This window comes from Podarcis liolepis, assembly GCF_965112155.1.
Source record: "Podarcis liolepis genome assembly, chromosome: 8".
NCBI classification, from domain to species: Eukaryota; Metazoa; Chordata; class Lepidosauria; order Squamata; family Lacertidae; genus Podarcis; species Podarcis liolepis.
Window position 1 is genome coordinate 49,908,714 of NC_139560.1, and position 19,575 is coordinate 49,928,288.

Below are 19,575 nucleotides of genomic sequence, written 5' to 3' on the forward strand. Positions count from 1 at the left end.
TGAGAAGGAAGAAGAGAGTGGCCAAGGCAAGTTAAGACAACACTATGACCTTCTCCAGTCAGACTTCCCTCTCCCCACCTAGGGCTAACTTTACATATAATATATTTTAGTATTTTAAAATTATAAACTGCTTGGAGGGACTTGACAGAAAGGTGATATATAAATGCAACAAATAGGTATTTTGAAAAACTGTGAGCATATTTTAAGCATTATGCAATGTGTGTGTGTGTAGCATTTTATTGTCCACAGATTTGAGATATTGCTTAAAAGTTTTTTTAAGCTGCATAGTGATACAATAAATACAAATGTGTGTATTATTTTCTAAGTTTATATACTAAAACTAAACTCACATAAAACTTCCACAGCCTGGAAATATAAGGTGCAGATTAAGATGCAACATTCTCATAATTTAGGAACAAATGTAATGTTAGGCTAGGAACTGACCACATAATTGGTTCATATTTTCGGGTTCTGATCTATTTATGTAACATATCCAATTTCTGCAGCCAAATGTGCCATAACAGGTACATGAAGAATCTGATCCTTTGTGCATTTATGTACATCTGTTTTAAAACCTACAAAATGTACCTACATCCTAGAGAAAGTGAGTAGGAGGCGAGGCATGGGAGTGGGGTGGAGATGAAAGCAGAGGTATTAAAGGTTCTGCAGAACAGGAGGAAATTGTGGCTTCCTAACTGGGTGTAGGGCTGGGCCACCCATAAGGCAAGGGTGTAGATCTTAACTCACTGTTTTCTCCTAGATTTTAACTCACTACTCCTTCCCTGGAGACGAGGGAGCACCATTTTGTGGTTCGCCTCAGAACGGCGCAGTTGTGTCTTGGTCCAGCCCTGACTGGGCGGAAGGTGAAAAGTATGTTACCAGATGCAATGCGTGGGAAGAGGAAGATGTAGGAGCTTTCCGTGGTGGTGGTTTGTGTGCAGGAGAGGGGAGGCATGGATATTTCTGCAGAAATGCGGTTGGTAAGCTCCATAATTACATGGGATGGGAAAGGGCATTTCTCGGGGGTTAAAGTGAGGGGAAACAGCACCGGGGGTTGGCAAGCTGAACGACCCTGTATGGCAACAATGACAAAGTGCCCTGCAGTCAGAAGCAACCTCATAGAGGAAGAGGTGAGGATGAGACCAGATGTTAAACTGAGGCGGGCGGCTGCCTGAAAGAAGCGAGGAACTTCCTGTGAGCCACATCCTATTTCTCACACACACAAAAACACACACACCCGAGCCCATGATTCGTCCTCTGCTCAAGGGCCCAGCCTTTGCGGCTGCTGCCACAAGCAGTCTGAACGGCGTCCTAAAATTAGCAGCCAGCGAGCGGGCTTTGCGTGGCGAGGAGGCTGCCGCTCCTGGATGGGTGCAAAGTGCCGTCACTCTCGCCCAAGGAGGCGGCGCCTCTGTGCCGTCAGCGCCTCTTTCGCCTCCCCGAGCGAGGAAAGAGGACGCGGGAGCCAGACGGACGAGGAAAGTCGGAGCGGGGACGCAGCGGGGCAGCAGAAGTCAGCCTCGTCCAGCCGTAAGCGGGAGAAGCAGCAGCAGCAGCAGCAGCAGCCTCGGCCAAGCGGCGGGGAAGTTGCACGAGCGACGCCTGGGCTAGCGCTGCGCCCCAGCCCCCTGCTCGCCCTCCCCTAGCGCTGGGGACCGAGGTGGGGAGGCCGCCTCACTTGGGCCCCGAGAAGGCGGAGGCGTCCTGGAAGGGAGGGGGGCAACGGCTGCCATGAAGGCCAGCGGGGAGCAGAAACGGGGCGAGGCGGCCGCCAGCCCGGGCGACCCCTGGAAGGAGTGCATGGAGGTGGCGGTGCAGCTGGCGCTCCGGGCCGGACAGGTGAGAAGGCGCCACGTGGGGGGCTCTGGGGAAGCAGGGTTGCAAGGGGGAGGGGGCGGCGGCCCCCTCCCCCTTTCATTCCGCTGCTGCCCCTCCCCCGACCCTGCGGGGTCTGTAAGCAAGAAGCTCCAAACACGGATTGACATGCCTCTCTGCCTCCTTTTGAGATTCGTGTGGGACTTGAGAAATCGCTGCATCTCCATCTCTCTCTCTCACTCACTCTCTCTCACACACACACACACACAATGTTACCTGCTGGGCAGCGAAGGGCCAGGTCTCCTGGTTGCGGACAGAGCTTCTGAGTACTACAAGCCTTTTGCACGCAGCCTTGTCAATTCTGGCTGGTCGGTCGAGTTTGTGAATGTTTGGCAGGGACGCGAGGTGCATTTAGTTTAATAGCTCCCTCTTACTCTCGAGCAAGTGCATAAGATTGCACGTGGAGAAAAAGAATGGGGAGATGCAGGTGAAAGAGAGAGAACTGGTAGACAGAAGTACTTTTTCCAGAAATAAAGTCAGATGTGGGCAAACTGGATTAACAGTTTAGGAGGTAAATGGGGTTCAGCTGGGCCAGGTCAAACAAAAGGTCAAAGGAAAGCTACCTTGCATTTCTGGACATTACAGAAATGGCTCTTCTTAACTACCTGGCCTAAAAGTAGCCCATGGTAAGATATCAAAGAAAACATTGTTGGAACACTTGATTTAAAAAAAACAACACATTAATTTGAGGTCGTGGGTGGGTTTAAATGGGAGTAAACTGTATTGCATCATTGCTGTATCTGCATTAATGTGTTCAGTGTCAAGGATGTATCTTGTTAATATTCAACAAGAGTTTGGGTAAGAGTCTGTAGTCCTGATTTCACTAGGAATGCCTTGCTTTTCCATTGCCAACTTCAGATACCATTTAAGGAGCCACATTGTTAAGATGTGACCCCCTTTTTAAAGGGCAATGTATAGGTTGAAAAAAAAGAGTTAAAGGAAATACTGTATCAGTGTCTAGCCAATAGCATTCCATTAACTGGTAGTTGAAAAGGTGTTTTGACATACAGGTAAAGGGAACTATGCATTATAAGAAATCCTAGCAAAATGACCCAGTAAGAACTACTGTACATTAATATGCAAAAATAGAGCAGTATTTGAAAGTAAGAATGATCCCATATGTAATAATAAACAGGTTCTCTTTCCAGGCAAGGTTGACTGTAATTTCTTTTCAATGTCAGAGTTCAGTCCTGAAATGTGAGGACTGTTCTCACAAGGACAGGACCCAACTTGCCTCAGTCAGCAATCTGGCCCCTAAATTCTGTACCAGCTGCAGTTTCCGAACAGTTACCAGGAGGAGTCATGGGGAAGGGCCATAGCTCTGTGGAACAGCAGAAGATTCCATGTTTAGTCCCTGACATTCCCAGCTTGGGCTGAAAGAGACTCCTGTCTAAAATGGTGGAGAACCACTGTCAGTATACACATTTCTGAGCTAGATGGCTCCATGGCCTGTGTCAGTATAACACAGCTTCTTCTGAGTTGCCAAATTAAAGCAGAAGTAATAGGTAAATTGGGTAAGCATGCCCTGCTACCATAGGGTCGCATTCTGAAACCATTTTGAAGGAAAGGGACTTAATCCAAAAGCAATTCTTTTGATTTCAGTTGAAACAACAATGTGTAAAAATACTATCTCATTGAAGTCTCCCCTTTGCTCATAAAATGTGGGTGGCTATCAAGCTACTAAAGCAGAATTTGGTCAAATGCTTTGGTAGTCGTCAAGGGGAAGATATGCCCATTGTTCTCTGGAAACAATTGTGTGTGTTTAAGACCACATACAGATAGCCCTGGCATGCGGGTGGCGCTGCGGGTTAAACCACAGAGGCTAGGACTTGCCAATCAGAAGGTCGGCGGTTCGAATCCCCATGACGGGGTGAGCTCCCGTTCCTCGGTCCCAGCTCTTGCCAACCTAGCAGTTCGAAAGCACATCAAAGTGCAAGTAGATAAATATGTACCACTTCGGCGGGAAGGTAAACGGTGTTTCCGTGCGCTGCTCTGGTTCGCCAGAAGCGGCTTAGTCATGCTGGCCACATGACCCAGAAGCTGTCTGCGGACAAACGCCGGCTCCCTCGGCCTATAGAGCGAGATGAGCACCGCAACCCCAGAGTCGGTCACGACTGGACCTCATGGTCAGGGATCCCTTTACCTTTACAGATAGCCCTCCCTCTCACTCATCCTCTGCCTCTGAGGGATGAAACATCTTACCTACATCTTACCTTCTCTCTTCAGGATAATTTCACCATGGAAATTACTGTGAAACAATATGTAAAAATACATTTGTGCTTATAATAATTTAGAGACAAACCTGTGGCTTCCAACACAGCAGAGTTCTAAATGTTGAAAATGTAACTGAATGGATTTTTACATCCTGATTGTGTACATCAGCACAGACCAGTGTCTCTGAAATATTGGTGACATGTCACAGCAGTACCAGTTTGATTTTTTTTTTATGGGGGGAATAATTTTTATTTGTTTTTACAAAACCCATTTGATGTTTTTAAGCAATTCTATATGGGCATAACTGTGAACTTTTTTTGTCTATTGCTTGTCGTTTGAGTCAGTTGAGAGTTCTGTGTAGGGAAATGGTAAAGTAATTTCTGATTTAATTTTTCTAGATTATTAGCAAAGCTCTCACTGAGGAAAAACAGGTGTCTACCAAAACTTCTGCAGCAGATCTTGTGACAGAAACAGATCACTTTGTGGAAAACTTAATTGTTTCTGCTCTGAAAGAAAAATTTCCCTCTCACAGGTAGGTCCAGCTATGATATTATCCTAGGCAAGTTACGTATGTTTTGAACTGGAATTGAAAATGTCATTCTGTGAATAAGAAAGCTTGGAGAATATCAATACTAATAAGCTGCTTCACACATTGTATGAATGCAGTGACTGAATGATACAAACATGCACCTGACGTACACTAGTAAGATAACAGGGATTGGCTATAGTTCTGTCAAGCGTACAGTTGGTGATAAACTTAAATGTGCCGCCAATTGTCTGAAAATGTCATAAATGGATGGGGAACTGGCAACCTGTAGGCTAGATGCAGCACATTGAGCTTTTGCATCCATCCTGCAGCCTTCCCTCATCTGTTTCAGCCCCATGAAGCAATTAGCTGGGACCATTTTTCTTAACCCTAATTGCTGCATGGGAGTGATTTTTGTGGTGGTGAGAGCTAGCCATGGTGAGTTAACCTTCCCCATATGTTGCTACTCTTCTAAAGATTGTGAGGAGCCGGAATGGCAATTAGGCTTAAGAAAACAGATCCCATTAATGCAAATGGGGGCCTTTGTTCTAAACCTAATTGCCAGATTGCTAGCAGTGGGGGAGAGAAGGGAAGATTTGTAAATAACTTATGAAAGGGGGATGGATGAGCGTGGGGACGTGTGGGTTTCACCTTGTCTACCACTGACATGCAGCCCTCAACCTAGCTGGATCCCTTAGTTATGCAATAAAATGTATAGCCCATCCCAGTGCTTTGAGATATGTTAGACTGAGAGATAGTCATTCAGTGAGTTTTCTCAAAGCATAGCACTGCAATGAGGGGGGAAAGACAGAACTGGGAACACTTTACTTCACCATCACGATGCTGGGCTAGGAGGGGAGGGCTTTTCCTCTCAGCACAGTCCTGTGATGGAGAGGTACCTGCCCCCTGCTCCTTTGCTGATTGGCAGAGAAAGGGTGACTGATTGTCCTCAGGAGAACAAAAGGTTGACCACCTTCCTGTAACCATTCTACTTCTCCAGTTAAACATCAGGTGAGAGTTGTTGAATATAACTGGTTGTCCATGGGCGGGAGACAACATGTTAAAAGGGTGTGTTCTTTTTTAATTCTCCTGCCTCCAATGTCTTCTCAAATCCAGATTAGATTTCCTGTAATGAAATGAATATAGTAGTTTTAGCCTAATCTTAGTGGACATCTGTTCACATGAAAAAAAGCCCAACAGCAGCAACAAAAACAGTAACCTTCCCTTTATATAGGCTGGAATTGAAGGTTGTTTTCACAAGTATAGCACTAAGCTTCAATAGACAGTTGCCATCTAGTTTTAATTGGGAAAGAATAGCTGTGAAAAGGTGGGAAAACTGTAACTCTTCCAGGTGTGGGTAATCTTGTAAAGCTTGATGTCCTTTGCACAAGCTGAAACTAATTGCTGGAATGTACACACAGTGCAGCAAAAGGTCAAGGGTTGCATGTGCATTATAGCGCAAGACATGTTCAAAATACATGTGGTGTTCTGTGTAAAAATGGTCCTGTTCTTGGAAACAAATCATAGTAAGCATTAATTTCAGTTTAGGCTTCTGATCTCCTTGTGTCCTGGAAAGGGAGGCCAAAGCTTGGTGCAGCTCATTCTCTTTATGCTAAACCATGGTTTAGTGTGATGTCCAAATATGGCTATCACATGACTAGGGAACCCACACTGCGATTTAAAGCCAAATAAGACATGATAGTGATGAACAGGCGTTTTCTATTCATGTGCCTGCCTGGTTCATATATTGGACAAAGGTTGAATCTTACTCAGTAGTTTTTATTTCAATAGTAAGAAAACTACTCATTGCAGAGTGACTTGTATATCTTCTATATGTGCTTCTGACTGTCATCCAAAATGACACCTCTTACCTGTTGTGATGTACAAACTGTTGCTACATTGTATTCACACACAGCTTTTCATGAGTGAAGATACATGGGTTTCCCTTTGTGTAAGACCCTGAAACCTCCATAGAGGCCCTGAAAGTCACTTAAACACCTTCTATATGTGCTCTTGGGTAATATGCAAAGACTTACATAGATCCCCTTAGCATAACTTTTAGTACTTTATCTGATGCTTGTTTAAGGCCAAACGTAGCAGAAAACAGCTATGTTTGGGAATGCCAGTGCCTAAGTGCCTTCCAATAAGTAATAATTCAGTTTTAATTTTCTCATCCATTATAGGTTTATTGCCGAAGAAGCTACCGCTGCTGGTTCAAAGTGCATTCTCTGTGACAGCCCTACCTGGATTATTGATCCTGTTGATGGCACCTGTAATTTTGTACATAGGTAAATAGATAAACAGTGCTGCAAAAAAGCTACGTCTGCCTTTTCTCAAGCTCTCTGTCATTCTTTCTTTTTCTGTGTCCAACCTATTTGAGTAAGGCTTGCTTGCATATAAGGTTACTTTCTTGAGTCAACTTCTGCCCCAGTGCTTTGGGAGGAAGACTGATGAGTGCATATGCACAAACTCGATTCTAGTTTATGACTTGGGGCTTCCCAAGTGTTATTGTGAGGGGAGTACACACACTCAATTCCTTTGTTACATAGTTTGGCTACTATCAAGATAGGTTCTTGCCCATGTAGTGCCTTGTGGAAGTCTATTACAGGTGGACAGAACTGAATAGCACCAAAACACAAGTGCAGGGACAAGTACCAAAAGGGTGTAGTTACTAAGTAGCACAAGAATTTGAAGCTACCATTGCTGTACCACAAACAATCAAAAACTGTAGTGGTTGGCACCTTAGTTCAGCATACCAGTTACCTATAAAAACCTTATTCTAAAAGAGTCCCTTATCAGCAGAGGCTCTGGCTGAAATCCAGAGAACTATTGGACTAGTACAATGTACCTAAGGACAATAGCTTTTAACAATATACTTTCCTTCTCCCTGCCATTAGCATGGCAAACTGGTTTTGAAACTCAGTGGAGAGTTCCAAAGAGGGAGGGACGGTTGTAGTTGAATCAGTCGTCAGGTTCTGATCAATTGCACAGCATCCTAAGATTTGAAGAAGGGAAAGGGATTTTCTGAGAATCAAAGTCAAGTCAGCTATTTCTGCTTCAGCTACTGGGGAAAGGTCACTGCTAAACTGATCCACCAGATCAGGATGCCCCTAATTCTTTAACCATTGGGCTTGTTTTTAAAAGGTAAAAAGTAAAAATGTGCAATTCCTTTAGATACAAAGAAATTAAGACTCTCGCATTTCTGACAGGTAAAGTTGTTGAAATTAACTGTTTAGAGAGCATACTAACAGACGCAACTGGTTTTATTTACACAGGTTTCCGACTGTGGCCGTCAGCATTGGATTTGCTGTTAATCAAGAGGTATAGGATAAAGCTTTATCTGCTGCTATCATGATTAAGTGAAAGATTAATATCTAACAAACTTAGTGAGAATCTTGTGAGCTTCATAACAAATAACGAAGTTCACAGAAAGCCATTTAGGTTACTGTATTTATCTTGAAGTGTTAATCTGTTATAACCTTGGTTTGAATACACCAATCTGCATAATCCTGAAACCAATCCTTCGGGGTTGTGAGTAGTCTTATTATGACCTACTGTAAATGAATGGATTCTGGAATCATTCTTTGGGTAAAAGAGTATGTATAAGCCGCCCTGCCTTTATGTCTGGCAGAATGTAACGGTAGCTAATCCCAGTTTCAGGGACCTGTTTTTATAAGTAGTCTTGCATGTTTTAATTCTATCAATGTTTAATTGTTTTTTAATGATGGCTTTTTCTATGTTTTTCTTATTTTTAATTTGTAAGCCACCTTGAGCCCCTGTCAGAGAAAAATGTGGAGTATGTATGTATGTATGTATGTATGTCTCTTTTCTTAAATAAGGTCCATTAAAATCAACATGACTTGTTTCCAAGTAAATGCATTTAGGAGTGTCATACTTAAGGGAAAGGTCAGATCAAGCCATGCTATTCGTTTCCTGAGTGACTGCGCAAGCAGCTTCCAGCTCATCAATCAAGTGGCAGACTTACCAGTTGTTGGTTTTTTTTCTATTGCCATCTACCTACCTGTGCTGCAACGTAATTTTTCATTCTTGTCTTGACTGTTAGAAAACCTGTATTGGCAGCCTTTATAAGTCTGCCCTTGATACTATTCCTTCAAGGGCAGAGTAGCTGACTTTGCATTACACAGATGCAATGGTAATGCAATGCAGTTTTTCTTCATGCAGAACCCACAAGAACAGAAAAGGACTACGCTGTAGGGGAAACAACAAATGCTGTCTGTTGGCTGGGACACACACTTGTTGCTAGATGGCAGGTGGAAAGGACAAAGCTGTTCCATAGAATAATATTTGGCTACATCTGGATAGTAACTGGTGCTTAACTTGAAAACTAAGCAGTTGTGTGATACGTTTGATGTGTTGAACTCTTGCACATTGTTGTCAACAATGTGCAGAAAAGATTTCCAGGGGCTTTCTGAACATGTAAGAATTAGCCCTAAAATGTCTATGGAGATGGATTAACTAATTTCTTATTGAAATTTTATGTACCTTGTGAAGTTGAAAGTCTGGCATGCTCAAAACCATTTCTTCTTTATTATCAGTAGCATAAACTGCCATTTATATGCATTTTATATAGTGATAATCTGTTTATATTGCAATATATATAATACAAATTGCATTCACAATCTTTTTCCTTTCCTGAAATGCTAAAGCTTGAATTTGGTGTAATTTATCACTGCACGGAAGAACGATTATACACTGGTAGAAGAGGTCAAGGGGCATTTTGTAATGACAAAAGGCTTCAGGTATCAAAAGTGACAGGTTGGTTTAAGCGCTATAAAAGAAATATTTTGAATATTGTATTATTAGAGAGTTGTTACCATATGTAGGTAGACTTACAGAGCAATCTTCTGCATCTTTACTCAGAAGTAAGATCCACTCTGTTTAGTGGAGCTTACTTCCAGGTAAGTGCACATAAGATTGCACCCTTGATGTATCTTCTGCATAACTGAATGTATTTTACATTTATTTAAGTAGTCCTTCTTTTCTATACCATACTTTAATTATTGAGCTTAATAGTTTAAAAGAGGCTTTTATAAATCACTGTAAATTTGGCCGCAATAGAACTGGTGACCCTTGCTTAATCTTATGATTAGGCAGCTCTTGAGTGACAGGTGAGTGGACATAGTTCATATCTTATGAATGGTGCTGGCATGAATCTCTCTACAATTATGTAAAACTACCTTAAAAATGTATTCAAAATATCACAGCCACTGCAGTGAAAGTATTTTAAGTGTACCCCATTTCATGTTGAGGCTGTAATAATGAAGCAGCCTACTTAGGGTGGATTAGCACTGTCAGCCTGCAGAGTTAGTGGAATTCTAGATTATTTATTACCTATTTCTTGTTGGAAAATATGTTGACTGATTTCTATCAGTGGAAGTAGAGAGACTTTTTATTGTCATTAAGGAAGACTAGCAGACTTCTCAATGGAGAATTTTAAAAAAATTAACGTAGGATGTGAAGTATGTATGTATACACTAAAGAAAAGTTGTCCAAAAGCTTGAAATTCAGTTAATTGGTCCTAGAATACTAGGACTTGGGATAGGCTTCTAATGTGTGCAGGCTATGCAATCACTTTAGAGGCTTTTCAAAATAATATGTTAGTTCATGGTGGTAGTATTAATTATGAATTTTGCATGTATGAATTTTGCAAATGTGATATGATAGGAATGATATATTCTACTGTAAGATTTAAATGTACTTTGTGATAGGCTTAGAGCTGATAGGCTGTAGAATTATTTTGACTGAATATTATTGCAGAATCTGCTGTGATTCTAAGAGTATAAGACTTTGCTTCCAAATAAACGTATTTAGCTAAAAGTAATAAGCAGATTTGTTTTCCATAATTTCAAGACACAGAATTTTGTTGAAAGCTTTTGGAAATAAGCAAGACTCTCAAAAAAGAACAGAAATATATGAACATGCGAAGCGATCTTATTGTAAAATATCCAAAGATCCTTCACAGTAGAAATTGGACAGTACCTACTTTGAAAAGCTGTTGCAATAATACAAAATAACCTTTTGTCTTGCAGATATCTCAAAGGCCTTGATTTTAACAGAGATTGGCCCAAAACGAGATCCTGACACTTTGAAACTATTTCTCAGCAACATGGAGCGATTGCTTAAGGCCCAAGCTCATGGGTAAGATCTTCTTTAAAAAGTAAATAAATCATAAACCTTTGTAAAGAAAAGAACCAGCACCTTCATTAATATTTCAGTTACTGAGGCCATCCATTTAAATTTAGTGAACCTAAACTTTTGCAGGCATTCTGGTGCACTTACAGAACTCCATCTGAACCAACTTCCCCATTCACTGCCAGTGGCGGAGCTTCATGCTCTGGCCCGGGGGGGGGGCGGAGAGCAGGTGGGGGCGGGGCTGGCGCACATCCTGGGGGCGGGGGGCGCTGCCCGCAGGGACCTGGCACACATCGCCTGTGGGGGCGGAGCGCTCCCTCCGCACTCCTCTTCCTTTGCCAGTGTTCACTGCACCATCAATATAACTTTTCAGTGTTAGTCATTCAGCACCCCTCCTCTTTCTTTTTGCTTGGGAGTTATGAAGACGGGGCAGCCTTGTATAGGACAAACAGACATTGCTTGCTGGATATGATAACATTGTAAAGAAAGGGGGAGATGTTGAGACAAACACCTGGAAACATATGACTGGCTTTTCTTAAGATAATATTTTAACTTGTTGTGAATATGCCAGTTTGTCTGTGCAACAAATCGTTGGTTAAAATTGATGACTAGTTTTTCTAACCTTGACTCATGAGTACATCCTCATGGGTTGGCTTTATCAATGGTTTTCGTTCTTTTCACAAGTCTTTTTGCTCCCGCCTGTGATTTATTGTAGGGTTCGTGTCATTGGAAGTTCCACGTTGGCGCTCTGTCTTCTAGCATCTGGTGCTGCAGATGCATATTACCAGTTTGGCTTGCACTGTTGGGACTTGGCGGCAGCTACAGTCATTATCAGAGAGGCAGGTGGTGTTGTGATGGATACTTCAGGTAAGCAAAAAATATTATTTTTGTAACACATGTTTATAATGCACCTTTATTTATAAAAATATTCATATCACCACATCGTAAAAAAGATGTTTACAACTATCTATCTATCTATCTAAACATATCTAAACATAACATTTACATACAGGTACCATCAACTAATTACCGTATTTTTCCATGTATAAGACGATACCCCCCCCCCAAATTTAAGTTTTTACACTGAATGTTGCAATTATATATATAAATAAATACATGCCACCATCCATATTATTTCCCTCCCCCCCCCCGCCTCACCTCACTAATGGCCTCACGACAAACCCTGTTCTGGTACTCCCCCCCCCAGCAGCCCCCACTCCAGGCATTGTCCTTTCTACTCGGTTCCCTCAGCTGCCCCCTGGCTACCCAGACCCCCCATTCCCAAGTGCGCTCACTCAGGCAGCTCTGGAAGTAGCAGCTCCTCAATCAGCATTCGCATCTGCCGGCGCTTGTGGAGTAAATACGGTACATACTGTAAATACTGAGACAAAAGTGCAACACACAGGCAGGAGAGCTGGAGCCGCAGCTACAATGGAGTTACACTGAGCTGACAGGAGCAGCTGCCATTACACAGCTTGCCTCACTGTTCAGTGTTTCAATATACGGTACTAAATATACCGGTGTTTTGAATATTTAATAAAATATCAAAGTTGTTCGGTTTGGTGTTTAAAATATTTCTATCTTAATTTTGGGCTCAAAAAATAGGGGGCGTCTTATACATGGGGGCGTCTTATACATGGAAAAATACGGTAATATGGAAAGACTGCCTGCATAAGTCTGGTGACATAGAAAAGTTTTCAGGAGGTGTTAAAAGGCTGAAACTGAAGGTGCCTGCTCAATGTCTATTGGCAGAGCATTCCACCCTTACTGGGCAGAAAACGTCTCAGTTTTGTTGTTGTTGTCAGATGAATCCCACCAACTTGACAACCAGCTATGCTATTGCAGATGCTTTCAGTGATCAAGTTCAGATATAAGAGTTTAGGCATTCCTTAAGGTATCCTGGACCTAAGATGTTCATTTACAACGAATGCAAGGACCTTGAACCTGGCTCAGTTACAGATGGGCAGCTAGTGCATATGTTTTAACAATGATGTCATATGCTATCAGCCATGTGTCCCAGTCAGCAGCGTAGCTGCTGCATTCTACACCAGCTGGAGGTTTACAGCAGACCCAAGGGCTGTGCCACATAGAGCACATTATAGTAATCTAACGTCAAGGTTACCAGCACATGGATAGCCTGTGGTCAGGCTATCCCAGACCAAACAGCTGGTAAAACTCAGAGGATGCTTGGGCATCTAGTGACATAAATGTATCCAGGAGTACCCACAAGCTGGGCACATGTTCCTTCAGAGAAAGTGCAACCCTATCTAGATCAGGCAACTTACTTATCTCCCAATGGTTGCCCCATCCTATGATAGAGGGAAGGTGGGTGCGTTCCAGCTAAGCGTTGCTCCTTAATGTCTTCCCGTGAAATGGAGGTCTTTCATCTGATGAATTGTACTATATGGGAAATGTTTTGAGTCACAGAGGGGACAGTCTCGCATTACTTTTGAACCTCAAGTGCTTTGTTTGACTGATCAAATCCCTCTCCTTTCGTAGGTGGACCTCTAGATCTAATGTCATGCCGAGTGGTCGCAGCAGGTACCCAGGAAATGGCTGCATTCATAGCTCAGGAAATTCAGACTATTCACTATAGGCGAGATGATGAGAATTGACCGGACTTACATATTCCTGGAAACAAGGAAACTTGTCCTTTTGGAACTACATTGCTTCCTTCAGGATGGCTTGCTTATAGGATAAATGGTTTAATTGTAGGTTTCTTAATACAGTCTATATAGCAAAGGTATTATGAAAAAAAATTACTTGCATTATAGGAAGGTGAAGGGAAATTTTTAATTTTTGTAAGCTTCTTGGCCCCCTTTTAATGAGAATTTATTTCAGCTATGCTTTTTAAAAAAAAAATCACAGGTATCCCAGATTGAGTTCACTTCTTGCCTCTTTTAGGCTGAAGCAGAGGGGAAGCGGGGTTTGTACCACATTCAAATATAAATAAAACTTTATTTTTGCAGATCTCAGGTAAATTAGTCTTTCTGCAGCAAAGGGAAAATTGTTTCGAATTGTGTGCCTAAAGTACTCACACTCAACAGTGCTTGAGATTTCTAAACTTAAAAGTACATGTATAGAACAAACCTTAGATAGTTACACTTCTATTTACTTAAAAAAAACAACTACACTCATTTATGTAGCACAGTCAAAAGTGGCAATGGCACATATCCTTGAATGGTGTATTATATTTATGTGGGTAACTTAAATAGTAGATATTGGTGCTGATCAGAAGATGAAAAGCTGTTTTCCAACATTTGAAAATCTTCAGCTTCAATCAAGCAGCACAACATAAATCACAGCAGGGTGTTGTTTTTTTCATGACCTAGAAAATTCAATACAACATCACATAAGGATGTGATGGTTTTAACCTAGGTAATAGCACTGAGCACAGAACTAGCTTGGCAGCCATACAAACACATTGGTCACTGCTACACTTGAGTCATTACTGTGGGGATGAGGAATCTTATTCAGGTGAGAACATAAGAAGAGTCCTACTAGATCGTGCCAAAGGCCCATAAAGTCCAGAATCCTAGAGTGGCCAGCCAGATGTCTATATGGGAAGATCAGGCCTCACCTTGTCCTCCATGGGTCCTCCAGCCTTAGGATGCAATGAGCCCTGAACTCTAGAGCCTTCTCTCCCTTGGCTCAAAGACAGTTTGAACCCCTCTAATGAAGAGAGGGGGAGAGCCCAGTGGCAACCCCACCTTTGGCTCCCCCAGGACAGAGGGGGCTTGCTTCACCACCACCAGAGCTGGGGGTGAGCAAGAATGCCAGGAGAGGAGGCAGGCAAGCTGAGCGGGCAGATCTCTGGGGCCCAACCTGGACAGGTGCGAAGGAAAGGGAACACCAAGCACTCTGCAATATTTAAGAGACTTGTTTGAAAAACCTTCATAGGATGGTAACCTTTCAAGGATTCTTTAGCTGTGGTTCCTGCACTGCAGAGGGTTGAGCTAGATCACCCTTGTCGGGGAGCCTTCCAGCACTGCAATTCTGTGATTCTATGTAGCTCATAAGCAGAACATGAGTTCAACAGTGCTCTTCTGATTCCCATCAAGTGGAATTCAGAGGCATGCTGCCTTCGATAGTGGAGTTTATAGAACACTAGCAAATAAAGTCTCTTCCACTGGGTGCTAATACTTGAAAAGGGCTCTGAAGGGAGATATATTCAAAGGACCGAAGCAAAGTATTTTAACCAATTATTGAAAATAGCATCAGAATCTTCTGTCTTGGCCACGTTTAGTCAGTTGCTAAGAGAACCATGGAATTGAGTGCTTGAGCAGGAAAGGGTCATGACTTAGGCTTAGTTCTCACAAATAGCAGATAATGTGGTAAACCTCTTCCTGGACTCTACCTTTTCAGGTGTGGGCTCACATGACTGACTGAATGCTTCTCTGTACCAAAAAACAACAACCAACCAACCAACCAAAATTTAGTACGTCAGAGGAATGATCCTAAGTTAGCCATACAAGTTCCCTAAATGTAGCAGTTCTGTTTCTTTATTTTTGTATGGCAGAGCATTCAGTCATATAAGTCAATGCATGCTGTTTCAACTACAGCCCACAAAATATTTATTTCCTTATCTGTCCTTTGTGGGAGCTAGACCTTAGAAATGATGTGAATCTACAGTTATCCACAGTAACTGTGTGGATAATTGCTGTAATTTCTGCAGCTACTGAAAGTCAGCATCATGAACAAAACCCAGATACTAGAACATTACCCCTGTAGTAGTCTGTGTCATGTTAAGATCCCCTACACCTAAACACACTGGAAATAACTGCCATTAAAACTAATGATACTTTTAAGCACAAATACTCAGGATTGGGATTGTGAGACTGAGCCAGTTGGTCCCAATATGAAAATCTGGGACTAGGAATTTTCTTTTGTTTCATAGAAATACAACCCTGGCTTTATAAACAGACATCCTACTGTCTAAGAGGAGTTTACTATTCTATTTAGCTATATGCGTGTGCAAGAAAAAAGATTGTAAAGACCCAAAGAATATTAATAAGATGGTGATGTAGGCTGCTCTGAGCACAACCCACTCTGTGAATGGAAAAAGTGACTTGCAAATATTATAAATAAATGTTCTGAATGGAAGGGTCTGAAAAATCACAAGACATTGCTACATGTTAGCCTTGCTTCTGTTGCATTTTGTGTGTGTGTTTTTAGAGCTTCTTTGCTGGAGCACTGTGTGGTGCAAGAAGCAAAGCAGCCACAGAAATAATCCTCTAATTTGGTGCATCTGGTTCACCAAAATACTGTATAGCCATATAATGGAAACATTGTCACACATTGTTAATTGCATTGCAAAAATATTCTGGTGCCTGTGAGTTGTTTGCTCTGTTCCAGTCTGAACATTAATGGCAATGAATGTGTTATCTGTGTGAAATGTCTCATTTTCCCAGGTATAAAGTATTGTGATTTGAGTGTTTGGAAATTGTGGTGTCTCCAACAGAAGTGAAAACTTGAAGAAAGACATGAAGAATGTGCACAATAAATGAACAGTTTTTGTGTAATTGAACTTGTATGCAGGAAAGCCCTAAAAATGCAGAAACATTGTGGCTCACCTTTGTGTCTCTCTCAAGCTTTTAATTTCAGCATAGTTTTTGTGTGTGTTTTGGCAAAGCGAAGGTAGTGGGGAAACAAACTCTAAACCCAATACTAGTGCCAACACTAAACTCATGCTGTGCTTGAATGCTTGTCTTAATAGCTTATTTTATGGCTTAAAGGACTGCCAACTCCTTTGCTGATTTTCTGTGGCTTTACCAGCTAAATGGCAGGGTGGTGGGAATCGGCAAGTTATAGCTTTTTCCGTCAATGATTAGAAGATATTATTACTACTTAGTCATCTCCTTACCCCCACCCCCCATCCCCAGTCATTACTATGCAGGTACCTTAATTAACAAATAAGTTGGCAATCTGTTGTTCAGTAATTCTGAAATGAACAAACTGAAGCTGTGCCAGTCCTAAACCATGATGTGTGTCTGTCATTGCAAGTCAGACTATACAAATATTTAAAATTGAGAGAGTACAGTTAAAGCACTGTTGACTTAATAGCACTTACCATTTATATAGCACATCAGAATGTTCAAAGTACTTTCTGTGTCTCATGTGTAAACCTTGTAAGAGTCCTCTAAGAGTAGTAGTATCCTTATTTTGGGGATTGTGGAGAGAGCCTGCCTAAGACCAAGTTAATTCACTGAATGAGTGAAGATTCAAACAGGACTTACCTGACTTACAGCTCAGTATTTTGGTGTCGTTTAGCTATGTTAAGGCTGCAGTCTTATACACATTTACATGGGAGTAAGGCCCATTTGGACGTGGGTGGCACCGTGGGATGTGGGTGGCACTGTGGGTTAAACCACGGAGCCTAGGGCTTGCTGATCAGAAGGTTGGCAGTTTGAATCCCCGCGACGGGGTGAGCTCCCTTTGCTCAGTCCCTTCTCTCAACCTAGCAGTTCAAAAGCACATCAAAGTGCAAGTAGATAAATAGGTACCGCTGCAGCGGGAAGGTAAACGGCATATGAGTGCCGCAACCCCAGAGTCGTCCGCGGCTGGATCTAACGGTCAGGGGTCCCTTTACCTTTACCTAAATCCCATTTGAATACAGTAAAACATATTAAACAAGCACAGGTTGTCCTACTCATGCATTTTTTCATTTCCTTCATTTCCGTTTTTATAGCAGGCATAGTTGCTAGTCGGTGCCATGCCACTTGAGGGGGAGGGTTGTCAATTGCACACACCCCCGCCATGATTCAGAATGTCTATTGCTCTTCTCCCTAGAATGATTTTGATAGCAACTTGGAGAGAGGGTTGGTTCATGAGAATCATGGCACAAGAGAAAAACAGCACCAAAGAACGATGGAATTTGGACTTGGTACATTCATTTTTAATATATATACAGTATTTAACTCCCCCATCCCATCCTTTGAAAAAATAGTGATTGAAGCTGAGTCTAACAAGTATTGGTATTATGTTGGTTATTTTTTTGTATACACATTACTATTTTCAACTGAAAAAATAGCAGAAGGAAACTGGCCATCCTGACAACCAAAACGTTAAAAAATAGCAACTCTGCTATTTTTGGGTAGCACAAAGTATTTTGTTTTCAGGTGCGGCACAATGAGGAGTTTTGTGTGTGACGTTATTCCAACATAAAGAACTTGGGAGCGCAGGGGTTTCCTTTAAATGGCTTAGTTTACAATGTTTAGACATAAAAATTATGAATCTGTCTATACTGTGTGATTCTTACAGTAATTGTGCACAATTACCGGTAACTGTTCTCTACTAAACTTATTCATATCTGTGAAATACTGCTGTAAAATCTGGTAACCTAGACATTTCTACCTCTGTATGGGGCTATGAGGAATAATTAATGTGTTGCAGCAGAATCCTGTAAACCTTACTATTGAATTAAATAATATTATCCAGAATTATTAGAAGTATTAATGTATGTTGTCAAAACACTTACATTGTGCATGAAACTGGTTGGTCGAGGAAGTGCTGATTCGTATAATGTACAGTGAACTCACAGAAGTCCTTGCTGCAAGATGTAGTGTTATCTGTTAGCTTAAAGATGACTAACAGAGCATTGGACAGATTTCGGGGGGGGGGGTAACTGTTGAAAGCTACTAGCGGTTTTTCTTCAAATATATGTAAAATCTGAAATGAGTAACTTGTTTGCAGGTGTTAAGTATAACCAAAAGCTTAAGAGTACAACCCGGAACCCAGTGGGGTTTACTAGTATTACTTGCTTTTAGTAGAGCTGTTGTCTACGTCATGCTCATTTATGATCAGCCCCTTTCAAATAGTTAATAGGACTTTCATTTGTGAAGCACTGTGCAAAATTGCAGCCTTAGAATGCAAGCCAAAGCCTTTCATGTGCAGGGGCCTTTGTTCTCTTTGTAAAAGGGAAATAAATAGCCTAGATACATGCAGGGGCTCCCTTCTGAAATGTTTCCTCAAAAAAGAAAGCTAGGAATCCTTCAGCCATGAAACGCATACAGATGTGGATCACAGCCATGGCTATAGACTTTGTATAAGTTTAAGCAGTGAGGCCACTGAAGTCTACTTGTCATATTTTAAGTGTTCAGTCATAAGGGGAAAACATGTTATTTGTGTTTACACCAGATGCCAGCAGAACATAGCATTGATTGGCTTAGAACTAGTCACATCACTAATCCTCACCCTGAAACAGTATTTGTGAGTTGTTTTTTAATCATTTCTGTTTTTTAAAAAGAAGAGGAATGTACATTTAATTGACTCAAACAATATATTCGTAGTGTGTTTGTTTAAGTGAACAGAATGGAAGGAGGGTCAAGAATACTGAGCTGGCATTAAATTTGTTGGCCATTATATTTGTCAAATGCATTTGTGTGGTGATGGTAGTGGGAAAGCCGGGTTTGAGATGCAAGACGAAAGGTCACACCAGGTCATGACTTTGTTTTTACCACCAATATGTTTAAAGAGCGATTTTTCAAATTACAAATAAATACAAGGGTGCTTGTCATTGCTTAAAGATTTCAAAATGAAGTCAAATTGACATTATTATTGTTATTATTAAATTTTAATACATTTCAGGTTGGTATTATTGCACACTTCTGTATGTTTGGACAGGTTTTCTAGCGAACTTGTGCAAACAGTCGTCTAGGAGTTCTGTTAATGTATTCTACAAATAAAAGATTAATACATTTGAAGGTGAAATTATGATATTTTACTGTCTATTACTTCTGTTTTCCAATGTATTCGCATCATGTTACATAGCACTTGGGAGTAGGGTGAAAGATTCAGTTAATTTAACT

General features: G+C 41.5%; 1 protein-coding gene across 1 annotated transcript; it reads left to right on the forward strand.

Moving 5' to 3' along the window:
- Positions 1-1,388: 1,388 nt before the first annotated feature.
- IMPA2 (inositol monophosphatase 2) lies at positions 1,389-19,477 on the forward strand. Its single transcript, XM_083518826.1, has 9 exons — positions 1,389-1,839; positions 4,488-4,621; positions 6,799-6,903; positions 7,891-7,936; positions 9,283-9,391; positions 10,666-10,774; positions 11,484-11,635; positions 13,268-16,572; positions 17,079-19,477. Exons 1-8 carry the CDS (start codon positions 1,732-1,734, stop codon positions 13,381-13,383), a joined length of 879 nt encoding a protein of 292 aa, XP_083374952.1. The 5' UTR covers positions 1,389-1,731; the 3' UTR covers positions 13,384-16,572; positions 17,079-19,477.
- The last annotated feature ends 98 nt before the right edge of the window (positions 19,478-19,575 follow it).

Bases quoted from the DNA above. Each gene is read 5' to 3' on its own strand.
- IMPA2 (XM_083518826.1), top strand. From the start codon at position 1,732: ATGAAGGCCAGCGGGGAGCAGAAACGGGGCGAGGCGGCCGCCAGCCCG. The intron at 9,392-10,665 runs GTTGGTTTAAGC...TTTGTCTTGCAG, and splicing joins TCAGGTATCAAAAGTGACAG to ATATCTCAAAGGCCTTGATT. The intron at 11,636-13,267 runs GTAAGCAAAAAA...CTCCTTTCGTAG, and splicing joins TGTTGTGATGGATACTTCAG to GTGGACCTCTAGATCTAATG.